The 16,121-nt window shown below is 46.9% G+C and overlaps 2 protein-coding genes across 10 annotated transcripts in view; one reads left to right on the top strand and one right to left on the bottom strand.

The window, feature by feature from the left end:
- CHERP (calcium homeostasis endoplasmic reticulum protein) overlaps nt 1–3,433 on the top strand; it is an 18,795-nt gene extending 15,362 nt beyond the window's left edge. For both annotated transcript variants that reach the window (XM_081134380.1, XM_081134379.1), the window contains exons 13-17: nt 269–355; nt 798–947; nt 1,033–1,149; nt 1,630–1,724; nt 1,989–3,433. In XM_081134380.1, coding sequence (XP_080990506.1) covers nt 269–355; nt 798–947; nt 1,033–1,149; nt 1,630–1,724; nt 1,989–2,182 — 643 coding nt within the window. In that variant the 3' untranslated portion in view covers nt 2,183–3,433. The remainder of the gene's footprint in view (nt 1–268; nt 356–797; nt 948–1,032; nt 1,150–1,629; nt 1,725–1,988) is intronic.
- On the bottom strand, nt 617–16,121 carry LOC308555794 (uncharacterized protein C19orf44). Of its 8 annotated transcripts, none has more exons than XM_081134387.1 (9): nt 16,024–16,119; nt 11,995–12,760; nt 10,296–10,623; nt 8,755–8,828; nt 7,658–8,075; nt 6,461–6,556; nt 5,282–5,448; nt 3,939–4,017; nt 617–1,211 (listed from the first exon to the last, which is right to left on the bottom strand). In XM_081134387.1, exons 2-8 carry the CDS (start codon nt 12,757–12,759, stop codon nt 3,946–3,948), a joined length of 1,920 nt encoding a protein of 639 aa, XP_080990513.1. In that variant the 5' UTR covers nt 12,760; nt 16,024–16,119; the 3' UTR covers nt 617–1,211; nt 3,939–3,945. The 8 variants fall into 8 exon arrangements, with proteins under 8 accessions (XP_080990513.1, XP_080990508.1, XP_080990509.1 ...); XM_081134382.1 differs by having other exon boundaries at nt 15,966–16,063; XM_081134383.1 differs by lacking the exon at nt 16,024–16,119 and adding an exon at nt 14,249–14,402.

Raw genomic sequence — 16,121 nt, 5'->3', positions numbered from 1 at the left:
CCTAGAGCCGGGTAGAGCTGGGTATATGGCCCAGTTTCTCTACTTCCCAGCCTGCTTCCTCATCTGAGAAAGGGTATCCCCGTGGAAATGACCATCCAAGTGCTATCTGTGGTGGCACGTGCTCAACACCCTGAGTAAATGAGGGAGGGGAGGCTGCATGCCTCTAAAGGCTTGTGGCAGGGGGTGGCTTACTCCCTCCTGATGAGTTTTCCCAGTACCCTTTGGGAAGGAGGCTGTTGTGGTCACATGGGGATTGCCCATCTTACAGCGAAGGCTGGGAGCAGAATGGCCTTTATGAGTTCTTCCGAGCAAAAATGCGGGCCCGACGGCGGAAAGGCCAGGAAAAGAGGAACAGGTAAGGGCATCCCCACTGAATTGTGTGGTCATCATGTCTCCCTGGCTGTGTCTTGCCAAATACACTGTTCTGTCACACCCTAACATGTCATATCATGCCCCCAACACAATGTCATACCTGAACATATGACATCACCCCTATACATAGGCAGAAGTAGTCAGGTCTAGCCTCTGCCTGGTTCTTGAGTCTGGTCCCCTATGGTAAAGGCGCAGGGAGCTGTTCCCACAATCCTGGGTTAAAGCTTAAAACACCAGCACAAGAGAAGTTTGCTGGGGTCTGTATTCACCAAGCTGTTTAGGAATGCAACACGCTGGGGTGAATGGCATGTCTGTACCCCCACATGCACCCCTGGGGTCTTTTGAAATCTGGAGTAGGGGTGGTAGGCTCAGCCTCTGTGAGAACTGGGAGGTGCCAGCTCCAGCTCACCAGCTTCTCCTTGCAGTGGACCCTCACGGTCTCGGAGCAGATCCAAAAGCCGAGGGCGCTCCTCCTCTCGCTCCAACTCGAGGTCTTCCAAGTCATCTGGCTCATACTCGAGGTCACGGTCACGCTCCTGCTCTCGTTCCCACTCCTACTCCCGTTCCCGCTCCAGGTAGGCAGGTACCACCTCTCGGATTTGCACCTGAGGTTTTGTGGCTGCCAGCTGACCCACAGGGCTCTCTCCTCTCCCCCAACAGGAGCCGTAGCCGATCCCGCTCCTCAAGAAGCCGCTCGAGGTCCCGCTCCCGCTCCAGGTCCAAGTCATACTCCCCAGGGAGAAGACGTCGGTCGCGGTCCAGGAGCCCCACTCCGCCGTAAGATTTCTGTCTTAACTGTCCAGTGACCCGCTGGTAGCACTGGAACCTCTGAGGTTTTACTGTGAATGTTGAAATGTGTCATTAGAAGACATGCTTGCGGTGGCCTGTGCTGGGGCGGTGCCTCAGGGACACCCAAGCACTAGCATGGTGACAGTGGCACCTCCTTGTCTCACATCGTGGTCTTACCTTTTTGTGGTCATGTTGTAAAGCCTGAGGCGGTGGCTGGGTTCTGTTTCTAACCGTTTTAGGGGTTTGGTGTGACTCACCCTTGCTGTACAGTGTGGAGCAGGGGCGATCATCTTTAGGGAGTCCCCTTATCTGGCTGGCGAAGAGGATGAAGAATGGTAGGGACACAAGTGTGTGTGTCCATCCTACACTGTGACTGTTCACATAAGCCACACCCTGTAATATTCTAAGTTTTCATTCCAATAAATGTACCTGCTCTTTTTTAAAAGACGTAACCTGTCTTAATTTTAGTTCCTCGGCCGGTCTGGGTTCTAATTCAGCACCTCCTATACCTGACTCCAGGCTTGGGGAAGAGAACAAAGGCCATCAGATGCTGGTGAAAATGGGTAAGGTTCTGGGGAAGAACAACTTGCTCTGGGCTTTGGGGTTGGGAATGATGGAGTCAGAGGAAGTTCGACTCACCACCATATCTTGGAAAAAGGGCAAGCCTGCAGGGTTCTGCTGGGCATTCTTTATCAGCTTTGTGTTTATAAACAGCATTTATGCATGTTACCTCCCCAAATGCAATCTTACTTAACTTTGTGTTGGGGTAAAGGCACCAGATTGCAGTTTTTGTAAGTTGTAACCACTCGCCCCTCTTTCTTCCTAAGGCTGGAGTGGATCTGGCGGCCTCGGCGTGAAAGAGCAAGGGATCCAGGACCCCATCAAGGGGGGGGACGTGCGGGATAAGTGGGACCAGTACAAGGGTGTGGGCGTGGCCCTGGATGACCCCTACGAGAACTACCGCAGGAACAAGAGCTACTCCTTCATCGCCCGCATGAAGGCCAGGGACGAGTGCAAGTAGGTGTGGTGAGGAACCATGCCACCCGCCGGCAGCTTGGCAGTTGGGACCTTCCTGGCTTATTGGCTGTGGAAGATGGTAGGAACAGTTTGGTTCTCACATAGCCTCCAACTTTGGAGAGCAACAGAAAAGGAGGACAGCCACAGCATACCTAGTGATCAGTGCCATGCTCTGCTGAGGGAGGCACAGGCCCCACCTGCAAACCAGCTCTCACATCAAAGCAAGATTCACATGAGAAGACACCCTGAACTCATTCCCTGGACAGTGAAGCAAGAAACATGAGTCCCTTACCCCCTGGACAAGAGTCGTTGACACCGGAAGGAATGGATGTTTTATATCTCCCCAGTCAGATGTGAGTCTCCGCTTAAATCAGCAGGCGTGTATGGAGGTGGCCTTGGGCGAGCACGCCAGACGCCCGGACTAGGGGTGCAGTGAGCTAGCTCTACAACCTGCACCTACCATATATGCCGTGACAAAGCTCAGGCCAGGCACTAGTACTGCTCACTCTTTAAAAATGGAAAAACAAAACCTTGATTTGCAACTTTAAACAGGGTTTTCATTTTTACTCCAAATGGTTTAGTTTTTAAAAAAATATTGATGTAAGATGATCCCCAGTGAGATCATTTGAAACTTGATTTCTCCAAGACATACTGGCCCTTAGTTATTTTAGTTAAGTTGAATTTTTTTTTTTAAATGTTAGCCATTTGCTGTTATCTCCAGAAACAAAAGGATCTGAGGAGATGAATCTGAGAAAGCTTTAGGTCACAGAATGATGCCCACAGAAGATCTGTGCCCTTAGTGTCTACTTGTGTTTTTCACTTAAAGGAACCCCAACACCAGCACTTGTGTGCGATAGTCCATTCAGACCCAGTGTGGGGAGGAGCCACAGGCCATGCCTCCTGCTCTGTCACTTCCTTTTCCTACCCACCCACCTCCAACCACAGGGAGGTGAGACCTGGAGGGAGCCACAGGGTACCACACCAGGATCGGCTGTACTTGGCATCTTCAGACAGTGGGGTGCGGTGCCGTTTATTTGTACAGAAACATTTTTGAAAAATTCTTTTCGATAAGATGCAAAACCCTCCAATTTTTCAACTTGATGTGATAAAATATTTGATTTTGTTCTAGGTTTCCTGTAGCTGTGAATTGTTTAAATGCGTCTGATTCAGGATAAAGCATAAACATGTGCTGTTAACAATTTCTTGTGAGTTTTACTGTTTTGCCTTCAAATAAAGATAAAGACTTTTTCATAAAGACCTTTTTTTCTGTGTTGACCTCAGAAGTGTGCTCAGACTCAGTAGGGAGATGTGTGGACTTTGTCCAAGCTGTAGACTCAGGTCAGAAGCTATCTGGTGTCTCACACAGAGTTCCCCAGCATGGAACCCTGGTCCTGTGTCCTTGTTAGTGAACAGGACTTCTTGTCCCCCCATCTACCTCACCTCCTTAGGAAGCCAGTGCCTGACCAATTGGAGCTATTCCATGGGGCTCCAGACAGGCTGGCAGCCTCTGTCTTGCCATGAGCGGTAGCATCTTCACCTAGGTTCTATTTTCATGGTCTGTGGTCTGTCGTCTTGGGTGCTGATCACGCTGAAGAGGTGGGGACTAGGAGGGTCAACTACTCAGAAAAGGTTGGAGCTGGGATTCCACTCAGTTGAGTCCTGACTGCTACCTGTCTCCCCACCCCCCCCATTAAATATACCCTGGGACACTAATGTGTCACAGCTAGAATACTGGACCAAAACCATGAGTCTGTCCTTACCTGGCGTTCACAGCTCCTCCTCCACCTCCTTCAGAGCATCCTCCAGGGTCAGTGGGGCGGGCCTGTGGTGCCTGATGTACTGTGGGGCAGAGGAAAGACAAGGACATGTCACCACCATGCCTTAGCCTACTAGGGCTTTGGGTGCTGAAGACTGTGCCTGTCCCCAGCAGTTCCTGGTCAGGCTGACAAAAGAAAAATGACAGGATGCCATGTGATAATGCTGTGGAAACGAGGAGAGAGGAGCCCTGGCTGACTGGCTGAGTGAAAGAATGGTGACTGCAGTCGGGAAGAAGGGCCTGGGTGCCACTTTCAGGACATGGGCCTAGAGTAGGCAGTGAGGAGCCATGGTGGGCTATAGGCAGGCAATGTGATCAGATCACTTCAGCCTGCATCCCAGTCAACTGACGGAAATCCAACAGAGGAACAAACGGGATCCCACAGGATGTAATCAGCAAAGTCCAGAATGTGGGAGACCGTCAGACAACCTGTTTTCTTCAACAAACTGCAAGAAAAAAGAGATGGAAGGGGGGCGGGAGATCTCTAGAACATCGGTTCTTAAAGTGGGTCCCCAGTGGACCTGAGACAAATGGAAATCTAAACCCTAGATAGCCAATGATACGAAGAAGTTAATTGGGTTTTGGTATGATGATACTGTGACTGTTTTTTAAAAGTCATTATTTTTTAGAAATACATACTGAAATATTGGTACATAAAATGATTTTTAAAAATGCAGAACAGTTCATATGCCATTTCTATAAAGAAACATACATATTATATATACTTAATGCATTGTAATGTTTTATATGTTGTGTAATATTTAATTTGTACATAAAATAGTTCATATTTTACATAAGAAATGTAAAGAATACATCAAACTGGTAATAGTTACCTCTGAAATCACAGAGGACTTTATAAGTTACATCTCTCTGTAACTATTTTTATAAAATAACATTTTGTATAATCAGACAACAGTTAAATTTTTAGAGGGAAAAAGAGGTGAGTGTAACATCCCTTGAGCTTCAGCCTATGGGACTGAGAAGAGACATCACGGCTGGGTGGCTCTGGAGAAGAGTCTATGGAGGGACAGCACCCCTCACCAAGGAGATCACATTTGGTCTGAGGTCACTCAGAGCTGTGCCAGCTTCCATGCACGCCAGGCTGGCTGTCAGCATCCCCCTCCCCACACTGCCTCTTGTCATGGACAAGGAGAGAACAGGTTCCTTCCAATAGAACAAGGTGACTGGGCCCAAGCATCCCTGCTGCCCTGGGCTTAGTGCTGTCCCCATGATCAGAGCTCTGCCTGCCCTCCCTATCCCAGGAAGGGGTAGCCATGCTGCAGTCACCTCTTTGGTTTCCTCCAGGGTGTGGTAGTGGAACGAGTCTTGATCCAGGGACTGCAGGAGGGACGCATGTAGGTGCCGGCTTGCCTCGATGAACTGCTGTGTCAGGCTTAGCTGCTGCTTAAGCATGTCATTGAGTGCGAACACAGTCGGGCTGTAAGCTGTCAGGGCTGACCCCAGTACCAAGTTACTGAGCAGCTCCTGGTTCCTGTCCCCCAAACAGTATCCTCATCCTATCAGTGTCCACTGCTCTGGGTCCAGGTGCTCTGCAGCCCCCACCCCTCCGGCTATGTCGCAACGACACTTTCCAGAAGTGATGCCACCTTGGGAAGTAGTAAAGGCCTCATCTATTCAGTGTCTGTCTCTAATAAAGTAACTGCCTTCTACTGACATGTGTGAACCTCTGAGCTGCATGTCTATGATGCTCAGCTCTTAGGCAGAAACAGAAGTCCACCTCCACATCCAACACAAAGAAAGGTTAGTAAACTGACACCCAAAATGTGCAACTGCACAATGTGAATATAACACTACTGAACTGTACATTTAAAAATGGGAAAGAGTAAATCTGATATTACACATTTTTTAAACGTGTAAATAAAATAAAAATTTTAATTTTAATTAAATAAAAATACAATTAGAAATAAAAACTGCCAGTGTTAAAATGATCATTATTGCCCAGCAGGCATGTCTCAGCAGTTGAGCATTGACCTAGGATCCAGGAGATGGAGGTTCGATTCCCGGTCAGGGCACATGTCCGAGTTTTGGGCTCAGTCCCCAGCAAGGGGCGTGCAGAAGGCAGCTGATCCATGACTTGCTCATCATTAATGTTTCTATCTCTCCCTCTCTCTTCCTCCCTTCCTCTTTCTATTTGATGGGGTCAAAGAAGCCAAAAATAAATTAATTAAATACCCCTGTTGGATAGAAAGGCTTAGAAGTGTATTACTTATAACCCTCTTCTGTCCAACATGTGCCCTTCGGCAAGAAAGACTGATGAAGGTTCTTGGACACCCAGTCTGTCGTCTGGGATCCTAGGAACTATAGCTGCTGCCTGTGGCTGTGAAAATCCTCACCAACGGATTCCTCAAACCCAGCGCTAAAGCAGGAGCCACACTTCAAATGATGAGTGTGAATTTGCAAATAAAATGCATCCACTTCACTGCAAGGACCCTCCCAAGTTGTTACCTTCTATTGCATCTGCGCTGACGACATGACTGGCAATGGGTGCAGGGTCCACGTAGGCACCTCCTAGGGCTGGCCCAGTGGTCGCCATGCCAGCCTCTGTCCCAAGGAAAAAGGAGAAGGGGGTGAGTAGCAGGATTTGCAGTAATGGATGCTGTATGGCTAAGCCCCCAATCTAAATGAACTGGTCCAGGAGACTTATACACCCTTGCACAGTCCAGGAACAAGCTCTGTCTATGTTGTGGATGTCCTTTAGATGAGACAAGGGAACAAGACAATGTTTAAAGGAAAGGGAACTTTTTGCCCTGGCTGGGGTTGCAGGTTCAATTCCTGGTCAAGGGCACATACCTGGGTTGTGGGTTCAGCCCTTGGCCCCTGTTGGGGCGTGTGTGGGAGGCAACCAATCAACATTGATGTGTCTCACATCAATGTTTCTCTCCCTCCCTTCCCCCTCCCTCCCTTCCACTCTCTCTAAAATCAATGGAAAAATATCCTTGGGTGAGGATTAACAGTAACAACATAAAGAGGAAAGGGAACCTTCTATCTGGAAGGGCCATGGCTCACACTGGAGACAAGAGAAATATCTGGAAAGTCACAATGGGCATGATGAGAAGGGCCCCTACACCACAGAAGAGAATCTACCCAAACACAATGAATTGAGACAATCACCTAGTGCAGCCCTCAGAGACCCTGCACTGGGCCCCATAAGCTGCTTGAAGATGCATGTCCCAGAGGGCAATTTCTGTCTCAGTGCTGCTCCCCAGGCCCACCCTGGGCATCAGTGACATCTGGGGCCACCACTCTGGTGGAGCCATCCTGGGCACTGAGGGATGTTGAACAGCATTCCTGTCCTCCACCCACTAGACTATCACACAGTTGTCACAGCCAAAAATGGCTCCAGACCTTGCCAATGTCCCCAGCAGTTGAGAAGCACAGCCTTAGTCTTTTATTCTGGAAACTTTCATAATTCTTGAAAGCTCAGAAGAAAAGGAAACACCCAGGACAGCTGCCCCTCATCTGTGGAAGAGGAAACCAGGGAACTGAGGTCTCCCCAACTAGTTAATAACGGTAGCCAGACCTCCAGACACTGAAGCTCCTTGTCACACTTCCGAGGACGCCCACAGTGCACAGCCTGAGAGCCTGTGCCACTGCCACCATGGCCTGCACCTCCCTCCTCGGGCACTGGGGCCACACACTTACCCTTCATCCACTGGTAGGTGAAGGCGGGGTCAAGGGTCTGCACAGCCTTCTCCTTCACCAGGACTCTTGTAACATCCCGCGCCCACTTTTTCCGAGATGCACATGTTGGTGGGGGATGGTCTGTCTTCAGGCTTACAGAGAGTTCAGACAAAGTGGCCAACGTCCTGTCCGGAGACTCCTCAGAATGGGTCACTGGCTCTGATGCTGTCAGAGTTGGGGATTTCTCGAAATCTTCTGAATAAGCCAAACTCACCATGCTGGTTATAGGTGCCTCAGACGTCAGCCTCAGGCTGGAAGCATGCTGGGGCTCAGCAGAGGAGGCTGATGGCTCGCTCAGGTGCTCCGAGACCTCACTTCCAGTTGGGGGGCCCCTGGCCCAGGGACTTTTGCTGGATGCCTTTTGTCTCTGACCTCCTTTCTGAAATAAAGGACAGCAGAGAGAACTGTAAAGTGTTTCAAACGATGAACAAGCTCCAAATACCACGGCTTTAGAATGGGGTACAGGGTACCCCTGGGAGCCCAGCAGGTGAGAGTCCACACTGGTCCTTCATTAGATTTGGACAGTGGGATTCTTGAAATGCTTCAGCAGAGAGCTGCTGCACTTAACACTGATGGTTTCAGTATATAAGGGGAGCACATGAGTGAAATCTGTTGAAGTGTCATTATTGTGTATTATTAAAACATGCCTTTGATAGTGAGGTGGTCACTAATATGCCAAGAATCACAATGCGTCACTGGAACAAGTCAGGCAGGTGTTGCTATGGGGTGGTTTAAATGGGACCCGCTTTAATTGTCTACTATATTAAGTAACTTCATCCTGTTATCACCTAAGTCAGGGTCTCTCCTGTGGCACTCGACATGACACCTGAACCTTCTTTGCAGGGCACTGAGCAGCATCTACCCTAGCAGCCACTAACTCAATGCCAGTAGTGCACCCCACCCAGTCATGACAACCAAAAAATGTTTCCAGACATCACAAAGTGTCCCCTGGGGGCAGAATCACCCCCAGTTAAAAACTGCTGACCTAAATGAAGTGTAACAGTTGCAAGCTTTTCTATGTAATGGCCTACAATGAAAAATTAGATAGTTGTACTTACTCTCTGTTCCAAGTCTAATTTCTTATTGACAGCTGGCGCCAGATCATCAAGGGATAAAATATTTATTCTAAAATCTGTAATTAAAAATGTAACATGATAATATTTACTCATTTATTTGCTCCATAAATGTAGGCACTGGGCTAAGCACTAGAGATTGAAAGATGGGAAGGCATGCCGTCCCTGTGCTGAGTAAGCTAGTCCAGGGGGTCTGCACACTTTTTCTCTAAAGAGCTGGATAGTAAATATTTTTGTCTTTGAAAGCTAGGCTGTTTCTTCTGTCCCAAATACTCAGCTCTGTCCTTAGTGTGTGAACTCCACTATGATCAAGGATGTAAATAAATGTGTGTGGTTGTGTTCTGTTAAAAATTTATTTATCCTCTCGGGTCCTGGTTTAGATGGATGAGCAAACAATCACAATGCAATGAAGTATGCAGGGGGACTAGTGTGCTTGAAGTATGAAGGGTGGGAGGGGCACCCCAGCCTCTGGGGGAGATGGAAAGAAGGCTGCAGGGCCTAGTGGAGTGGCACCTCAGGCAAATGTGAGACTGGGCCTGAGGCATCCTATGTTTTCATTTAAAGCAAGTTAAGGACATGGGAGCTGACATTGACTGAGCATTTTGGCACTCCAGCTGGCCAACTGCCAAGGCCTGATGATGTGGGTGCTAAGGACTATTAGTAGGAACAGATGGGAGCAGGGCGCCTGAGCAGGAGGCAAGAGCTGGAGGTGGGAAGGGAAGATAAAGCTGCCCATTCTCTCTGGAAAGGCCAGCTAAGGGGCTGTGCTCTATGCCCTTCTCCACCCACCCAGCAAAAGACCAGATCCAATCCAGCCTGTCATTCTAGTCTGAGGGCTCGCCCCCTCCTCCAAGCTCCTCTAACACTAATCGTCATCTCAATTCACATGGCAAGTAGGTCCAAACATGTGTTCGTGGACAAAATGTTAAATAATGTGGAAATAATGGAAATGTTTAATTGTGACTGGTTAGAGACTTTTCTTTCTTTTCCAAATTTAAAAAGGAAAGGAGGCAAATTTCTCTTTTACAAAAAGAAAAATTGAGTTGCCTTTCTTTTGCACATGGCTCTAGGATGATTTCTAGGAGGATTTGTAATTGGTCAGGGTTACTGACCAATGAAGAGATTATAAAGACAGAACAGCCCTGGCCAGTGTGGCTCAGTTGGCTGAGCGTCGTCCCATGCACCAAAAGGTCACCGGTTTGATTTCCGGTCAGGGCACATACCCAGGTTTCAGGTTAGTCCCTGGATGGGATTCATACAGAGGCAGCTGATCAATGTTTCTCTCTCACTTCAATGTTTCTCCCTCTCCCTTTCTCTCTCTCTAAAAATCAATAAAAACATATTTAAAAAAAAAAAAAAGACAGAAAATCTGACTTGGCCCCTCAACCAGGAAAGGAGTTGAGGCCGTGACAAGGCCTATCATGTATTCCATGTGACAATAGCCTGTGACCACCATACTGGGGACCCTAAAGGCAGCCTCACCCTTTCTGCCCAGGGTGACACCTTTGCAAAGGGCTATGGGTTACCATTTAGGCTGCTGTCAGAGGCTTCTGAGAGTGACTCCTCCCCAGGCCCAGCCTCACTCCTTACGGGAGAGGATGAGAACCTGCCATGTGCCATCCTCGAGGGCACTGACTTTGACACAGTGCTGGTGATGGAAAGCGATGACACCATGCTGGATGCTGTGTCCCCTGGAATGTGAGTCTGTGGGGAGTGAGCTTTTGAGCACACGCTGCGAAGAGTCCCGTCTGCTAATTGGAAGGTTGGCAGATGTGATGTCCCAAGTGGCTTTGGGCTGGAAAGTTCCTCATTGGGTAGTGAAAGAAGTTTTGGTTGATTTGGGATCTGATCCAACTTTGGCGGAAATAAAAGAAACAAAATTATCAAACCTGTCATAAATAAGTCCTTATCATTTGACAATGTGGCCAGTAGGGTGCATGAGACCAAGGCTTCCTGGATCAGATATTTATCCCTCAGTGGCCCTTTCTCTCCTCTCCCCTCCTTTCTGGAAGTCAAGGTACAACATTTAGACAAGATAATGTTGGAATTAGAAATACTCCACAAATAATCAGAAATATCACTCTGCCTCAAGTACATATTGTTAATTACACATTTCTAAATGAAGGCCCCTGAGTACATGATCTATCACAGCTTGGACCTTCAACAGAACCAAAATGAATTTGCAGACTTCCCAATACTTAGCATCCACTAGGATAGCTATAATCAAAAAACAGAAAATAAGTATTGGCGAGGATGTGGAGAAATTGGAACCCTCATACACTGTTGGTGGGAATGTAAAATGGTGCAGCCGCTGTGGAAAACAGTTTCACTAGTCATCAATAAGTTACACATAAAATTACTGTAGGACCCACTTATTCCACTCAGAGCTATATACCCAAAAGAACAGAAAACAGAGGCTCAGATACTGGTACACAAATGCTCATAGCAAAAGGATTCACAATGCCCAAAAGGTAGAAACAACCCAACTACCCATTAATGGGTTAATGGATAAATAAGATGTCATCCATCCACACAGTGGAATATTATTTGGTCGTGAAAAGGAGTGAAGCACTGACACATACTACAATGTAGATGAACCAGACACAAAAGGCCACATTGTTGTATGATTCCATTCATATGAAATGTCCAGGACAGACAAATCCATAAACAAAAAGCAGATTAGTGGTTGCCAGGGGCTGAGGAAGGAAGAAATGGGTAGTGATTATTTAATGGGTACAGGGTCTCCTTTGGGAATGATAAAAATGTTCTGGAACTAAATAGAGATGGTGGTTGCAAAACATAGTGAAAGTACTAAATGCCACTGAATTGTCCATTTGAAATTTTATGTGAATTTCATCTCAATAAAAAAATGGAAATACATCCTTCCCAAGTTAATGATTCCTGTGTGGTACAAATGACAAGTAGGCGTGGACTGCCTATGGCATTAATCACTGCCAATGTTCATTCAGTCATACAAAGTGCTGTCCTGTGGTGTACACAGTTACAAGTTATTGCAAAACTGCCTAATGTGTCCCAAATTCCAGCCCCTACAGAGCAGACCCACCCACAATAGGGAGCTGTGACTGTCTGAAACCTAACCTTTTCCCGTCAAACCCCTTTCTCAGGTAGCTTCTGGGTGACGGCTGCTATTAAAAGTCGCTAGGACTATGACATATAGGTCAAAATGCAAAGGCTTTGTTGAAAATAAATACATGCAAATCTTACCGAAAATAGTTCCATTTGTTCTTTCTCACTGACTCTGGTGCTGGTGAAACCCCGATTCGTGCATGTTTCTTTTTCTCTAAGAGATTCCATCAAGCTTCCCAGCAACTCTTTCATTTCCTCTTCATCACTGTCTAGAGAATCCAATTTTCTAGTAGGTTCTTTCTCTTTGGGTATTGAAAAATCCCTCTCTTTCTCAAAATGGGCTTCAGGGGATAGCTTTTCAACAGGTGGCTCTCTCTTCTTTAGAAACCTACTGACCTTCCCACCTGGCGTGTTGCTCTCAGTGACAGAAACTTCATGGGTCTGCTTCTGGGAGGTTTTGTCTATATTCTGTGAAGAAAGTTTAACTGTAGTCCTAGGAAGAATTTTGTCTGCTCTCCTGGGAAGACTGTCCTTGGAGGTCTTCGGGTTGGATTCCATGTCAGGCAAGTCCATCTGTACCTTCCGATTCATGATCTTGGATTCGATCTGAGCCAGCTTCCTAAGCGCGGCACTGGTCCTGAGCTTTGAGGCAGTGGTCAGGGGCCTACCTGAGGACAGCCAGGACCCACTCCCCAGGCCAGCATCCTCTTTCGGGAATAAGTGTTTTTCACCCATAGTTTGGCTTCTTTTTAGAAATCTGCTATGACTGGGAGCTGTTTCAGTAAGATTCCTACTGATTTTCAAGTTTTTTATTTTTTCCATCTTTGAATCTTCTAAGGAAGTATCACTGAAATCCCCAAAGATATCAGGCATGGGACGGCTGTTTGTTCCTGTTGAAGCCATTCTAGGGAGGAAAGAAAACTTATAAGAATACCTGGTGTTCATATCATGCATTCAAATCTCTCAGTGTCTCCTACCACCCCTGGAGAGATCAAATTCCCCTTTGCAGTCTGGCCAGACAGAGCCTTCCCTTCAAGCCCGATGATGACAAGGAAAATGACAGACACTTGGTACCATTTAAGGAATTACCATTTAATGCCAGGTCTTAAATGAAACATATATATATGAAACACAAGAGCCAGCACTTCTCAGGTTCCAGCAGTGTACCAAGCACTCTGCTCAAAGCTACTTTATCTCATTTAATCCGCATGCAACCCTGTGAGTCAGTTATTGTCACCCCTCTCCCCCCTTTCACACAGGAAGTAGAAGAAACAAAAGCCCCACAGGTTAGGTCACCAGCCAAGGTTGCCTGGTGGGTGAGCACCTGAGCCAAATTCAAAGCTTTACTGCTTTGCCAGTTATTCCCCCTCTACTCTGAGTGAATCCTGTTCCCCAGCTACACCCAAGTTGGGGCTCCTCTCTTATCCATCCTCAACTCTCTAACACAGTGCTGTTAAACACAATCTGGCCCTGGCTGGGTGGCTTAGTTGGTTGGAGCATTGTCCCATACCACCAAGAAGGTTGCAGTTGCAATTCCCGGTCCAGGCACATACGTTGCAAGTTCAATCCCCGGTTGGGCACGTGTGGGAGGCAACTGATCGATCTTTCCCCCTCACATCAATATTTTTCCCTCTCCCTTCCTTCCTCTCTAAAAATCAGTAAAAACGTATCTCCTGGTGAGGATTATAAAAAACACACACACATAATCTGTGTATTTGAGCTCCCCAGGAAAATCTTATTTCACTTAAAGTGTGAGAACCACTGCCCTGGAAAGAGAGGAAAGCTATGGACAGACAGAGCACCTCCCCACCAAATGTCAGCCATATGCTCTGTGCACATGCTGGTGTACATTTTTCTGAGAAGTACCAGAGCTTTCATCATATTCTGAAGTTCCTGTGTGCTGCTGAAGAACAGGAACGGCCGACTGCAAGATACACAAAGGTTTCAAAAGATTTCAAAGACGTAAAAAGGTGGAGAAATATGGTGTGGGTGGGTGTGTATTTGCTGCAGCCCTTTAGTGAGAAACTCAGCAACAGCAATGAAAATGTGAACTACACAGATCTCATGACCCGATAATTCCACGTCTGGGAATTTACCTACAATTACATTCTCAAATGCAAAGAGACATATATTCAGGGAATGTCACAGCAGCACTGTTTGTACTCATAAAAACCCAAACTCATTCATGGAGACCTGGTAAAGTCCAGGGGATGGCATTCAGGTGATACAATACTATACAGACATTAAAAGGAATGGGGGGGCGGGGGATGAGGGAGATCTGTATGCATAATAATGTCTCCAGCATAATAATATGTGAGGCAGAAAAGACAAGATGTGGAACCATGTGTTGTCTCCATACTGTGCTGAACCAACATCAACAACTATATATTACCATTTTTGTAGGTGAGTCTCAGGAGGTGACTCAGCCCAGGCCATTCTGTGGGTCAGAGGGGAGGCCCCACCACCAGGCCAGGTTTTCTGGCATCTAGTTCTTCTGAAATTTTCCCTAGGTTTAAAAATAAACCAGTGGTGCCTGGCCAGTGTGGCTCAGCGGTTAAGCATAGACCTATGATCCAGCAGATCCCGGCTGGATTTCTGATTAGGGCATATGCCTGGGTTGTGGGCTGGATCCCCAGTGGGGGGCGTGCAAGAGGCAGCCGATCAATGACTCTCTCATCACTGATTTTTCTTTTTTTTTTTTTAAACATATCTTTATTGATTTCAGAGAGAGGAAAGGAGGGGGAGAGAGAGAGATAGAAACACCAATGATTATCAAGTCATTGATTGGCTGCCTAGCCCGCAACCCCGGCATGTGCCCTGACTGGGAATCGAACACCAATCTCCTGGATCCTAGGCAGATGCTCAACCGCTGAGCCACACCTGGCTGGGCTCATCATTGATATTTCTATCTCTCTCTCTCCGTCTCTCTGAAATCAATAAAGATTATTTAAAAAATAAATAAAATAAACCAATGGAAAAATGGTTAAAGTGGCAAATTTTATGTTATGTACGTTACCACAACCAAAATAGACATTTAAAATACACACAACTAAAAATAAATCAATAGGCAAAGATCATGAACAGACATTTCTCCAAAGAGGCTACACAAATCATCATCAAGCCCATGAAAAGATGTTCAGCATCACTAGTCATTAGGATAATGTAAATCAAAACCACCATGAGATCCCACTTCACACCCACTAGGATGGCTATAACCAAAAAATATAGATATTAACAAGTATTGGTGAAGATGCAAAGAAACTGAAACCCTCACACACTGTTGGTTGTAAAATGGTGCAGTCATCAATTTAGAATATAGTCTAGTAGTTCCTCAAAAGGTTAACCATAGTTACCAAATGATCCAGCAATTCCACTCCACGTAACCCAAGATAAATAAAATATATGCAAATATTCATGTTATTATTCATAATAAACAAAAAGTGAAAACAACCCAACTGTCCATTAATTGAAGAACAGATGAGAACTGAGGTCCATTCATACAATGAAATACTATTGAGCAATAAGAAAGAACAAATACCAATACACATATTAGGAATACATCTCAAACACATTACAATAAGTGAAAGTAGCTAGATGCAAAACACCACACACTGTATGACTCCATTTATAAGGCCTGTCCAGAAAAGACAAACCTATAGACTCAGAAAGCACATCAGTAGTTGCCTGGGGCTGGGAGTGGGGGCGGGGATGGACTGCAAAGGAGCAAGAGGGATCTGTCTCCCTGAAGTGATGAAAAGTACTACAGCTGGATCGTGGGGATGGCTGCACCACTTGGTAAGTTTACTAAAAATAATGGACTTGTATACTTAAAAGGCACGAACTGTATGGTATGTAAATGAATCCCAATAAAATTGTTAAAAATAAAAACTTTGAAAACACTGACGCCCCTCAGAGCACCGGTGTCTTTCCCCAGACCTGGAGCGACCCACATCGGACCACACTCCCGAGTGGATCCAGACAGGGAAACCAGGGTTTGAGGCGCGGTGGGGGGCCGCCCTCCGCCGCCCTCCCAGCTCAGCGCCGGAGCTCGCCTCGTTTCCCCGCAACTCTCCTCCCAAGCCCCCTGCAGCCCAGCCAGGCCTGCCAACCTCCGCCCAGGAGGTCCATCAGCGGAGGCCGAGGCCGCTATACTCCCCGCACTCAAACCTGAGAGGACCGTTGCCCTCGGCAACCGCGCGAGGACGAAAGAGACTCCCAAGAGCGCCCTGCGCCCCTGAGGACCAATAGCGCCTCAGGTCACAATC

This window comes from Miniopterus schreibersii (assembly GCF_964146895.1).
Source record: "Miniopterus schreibersii genome assembly, chromosome: 4".
In the NCBI taxonomy this organism is placed as follows: domain Eukaryota; kingdom Metazoa; phylum Chordata; class Mammalia; order Chiroptera; family Miniopteridae; genus Miniopterus; species Miniopterus schreibersii.
This window is presented reverse-complemented; position numbering and strand designations above follow the sequence as displayed.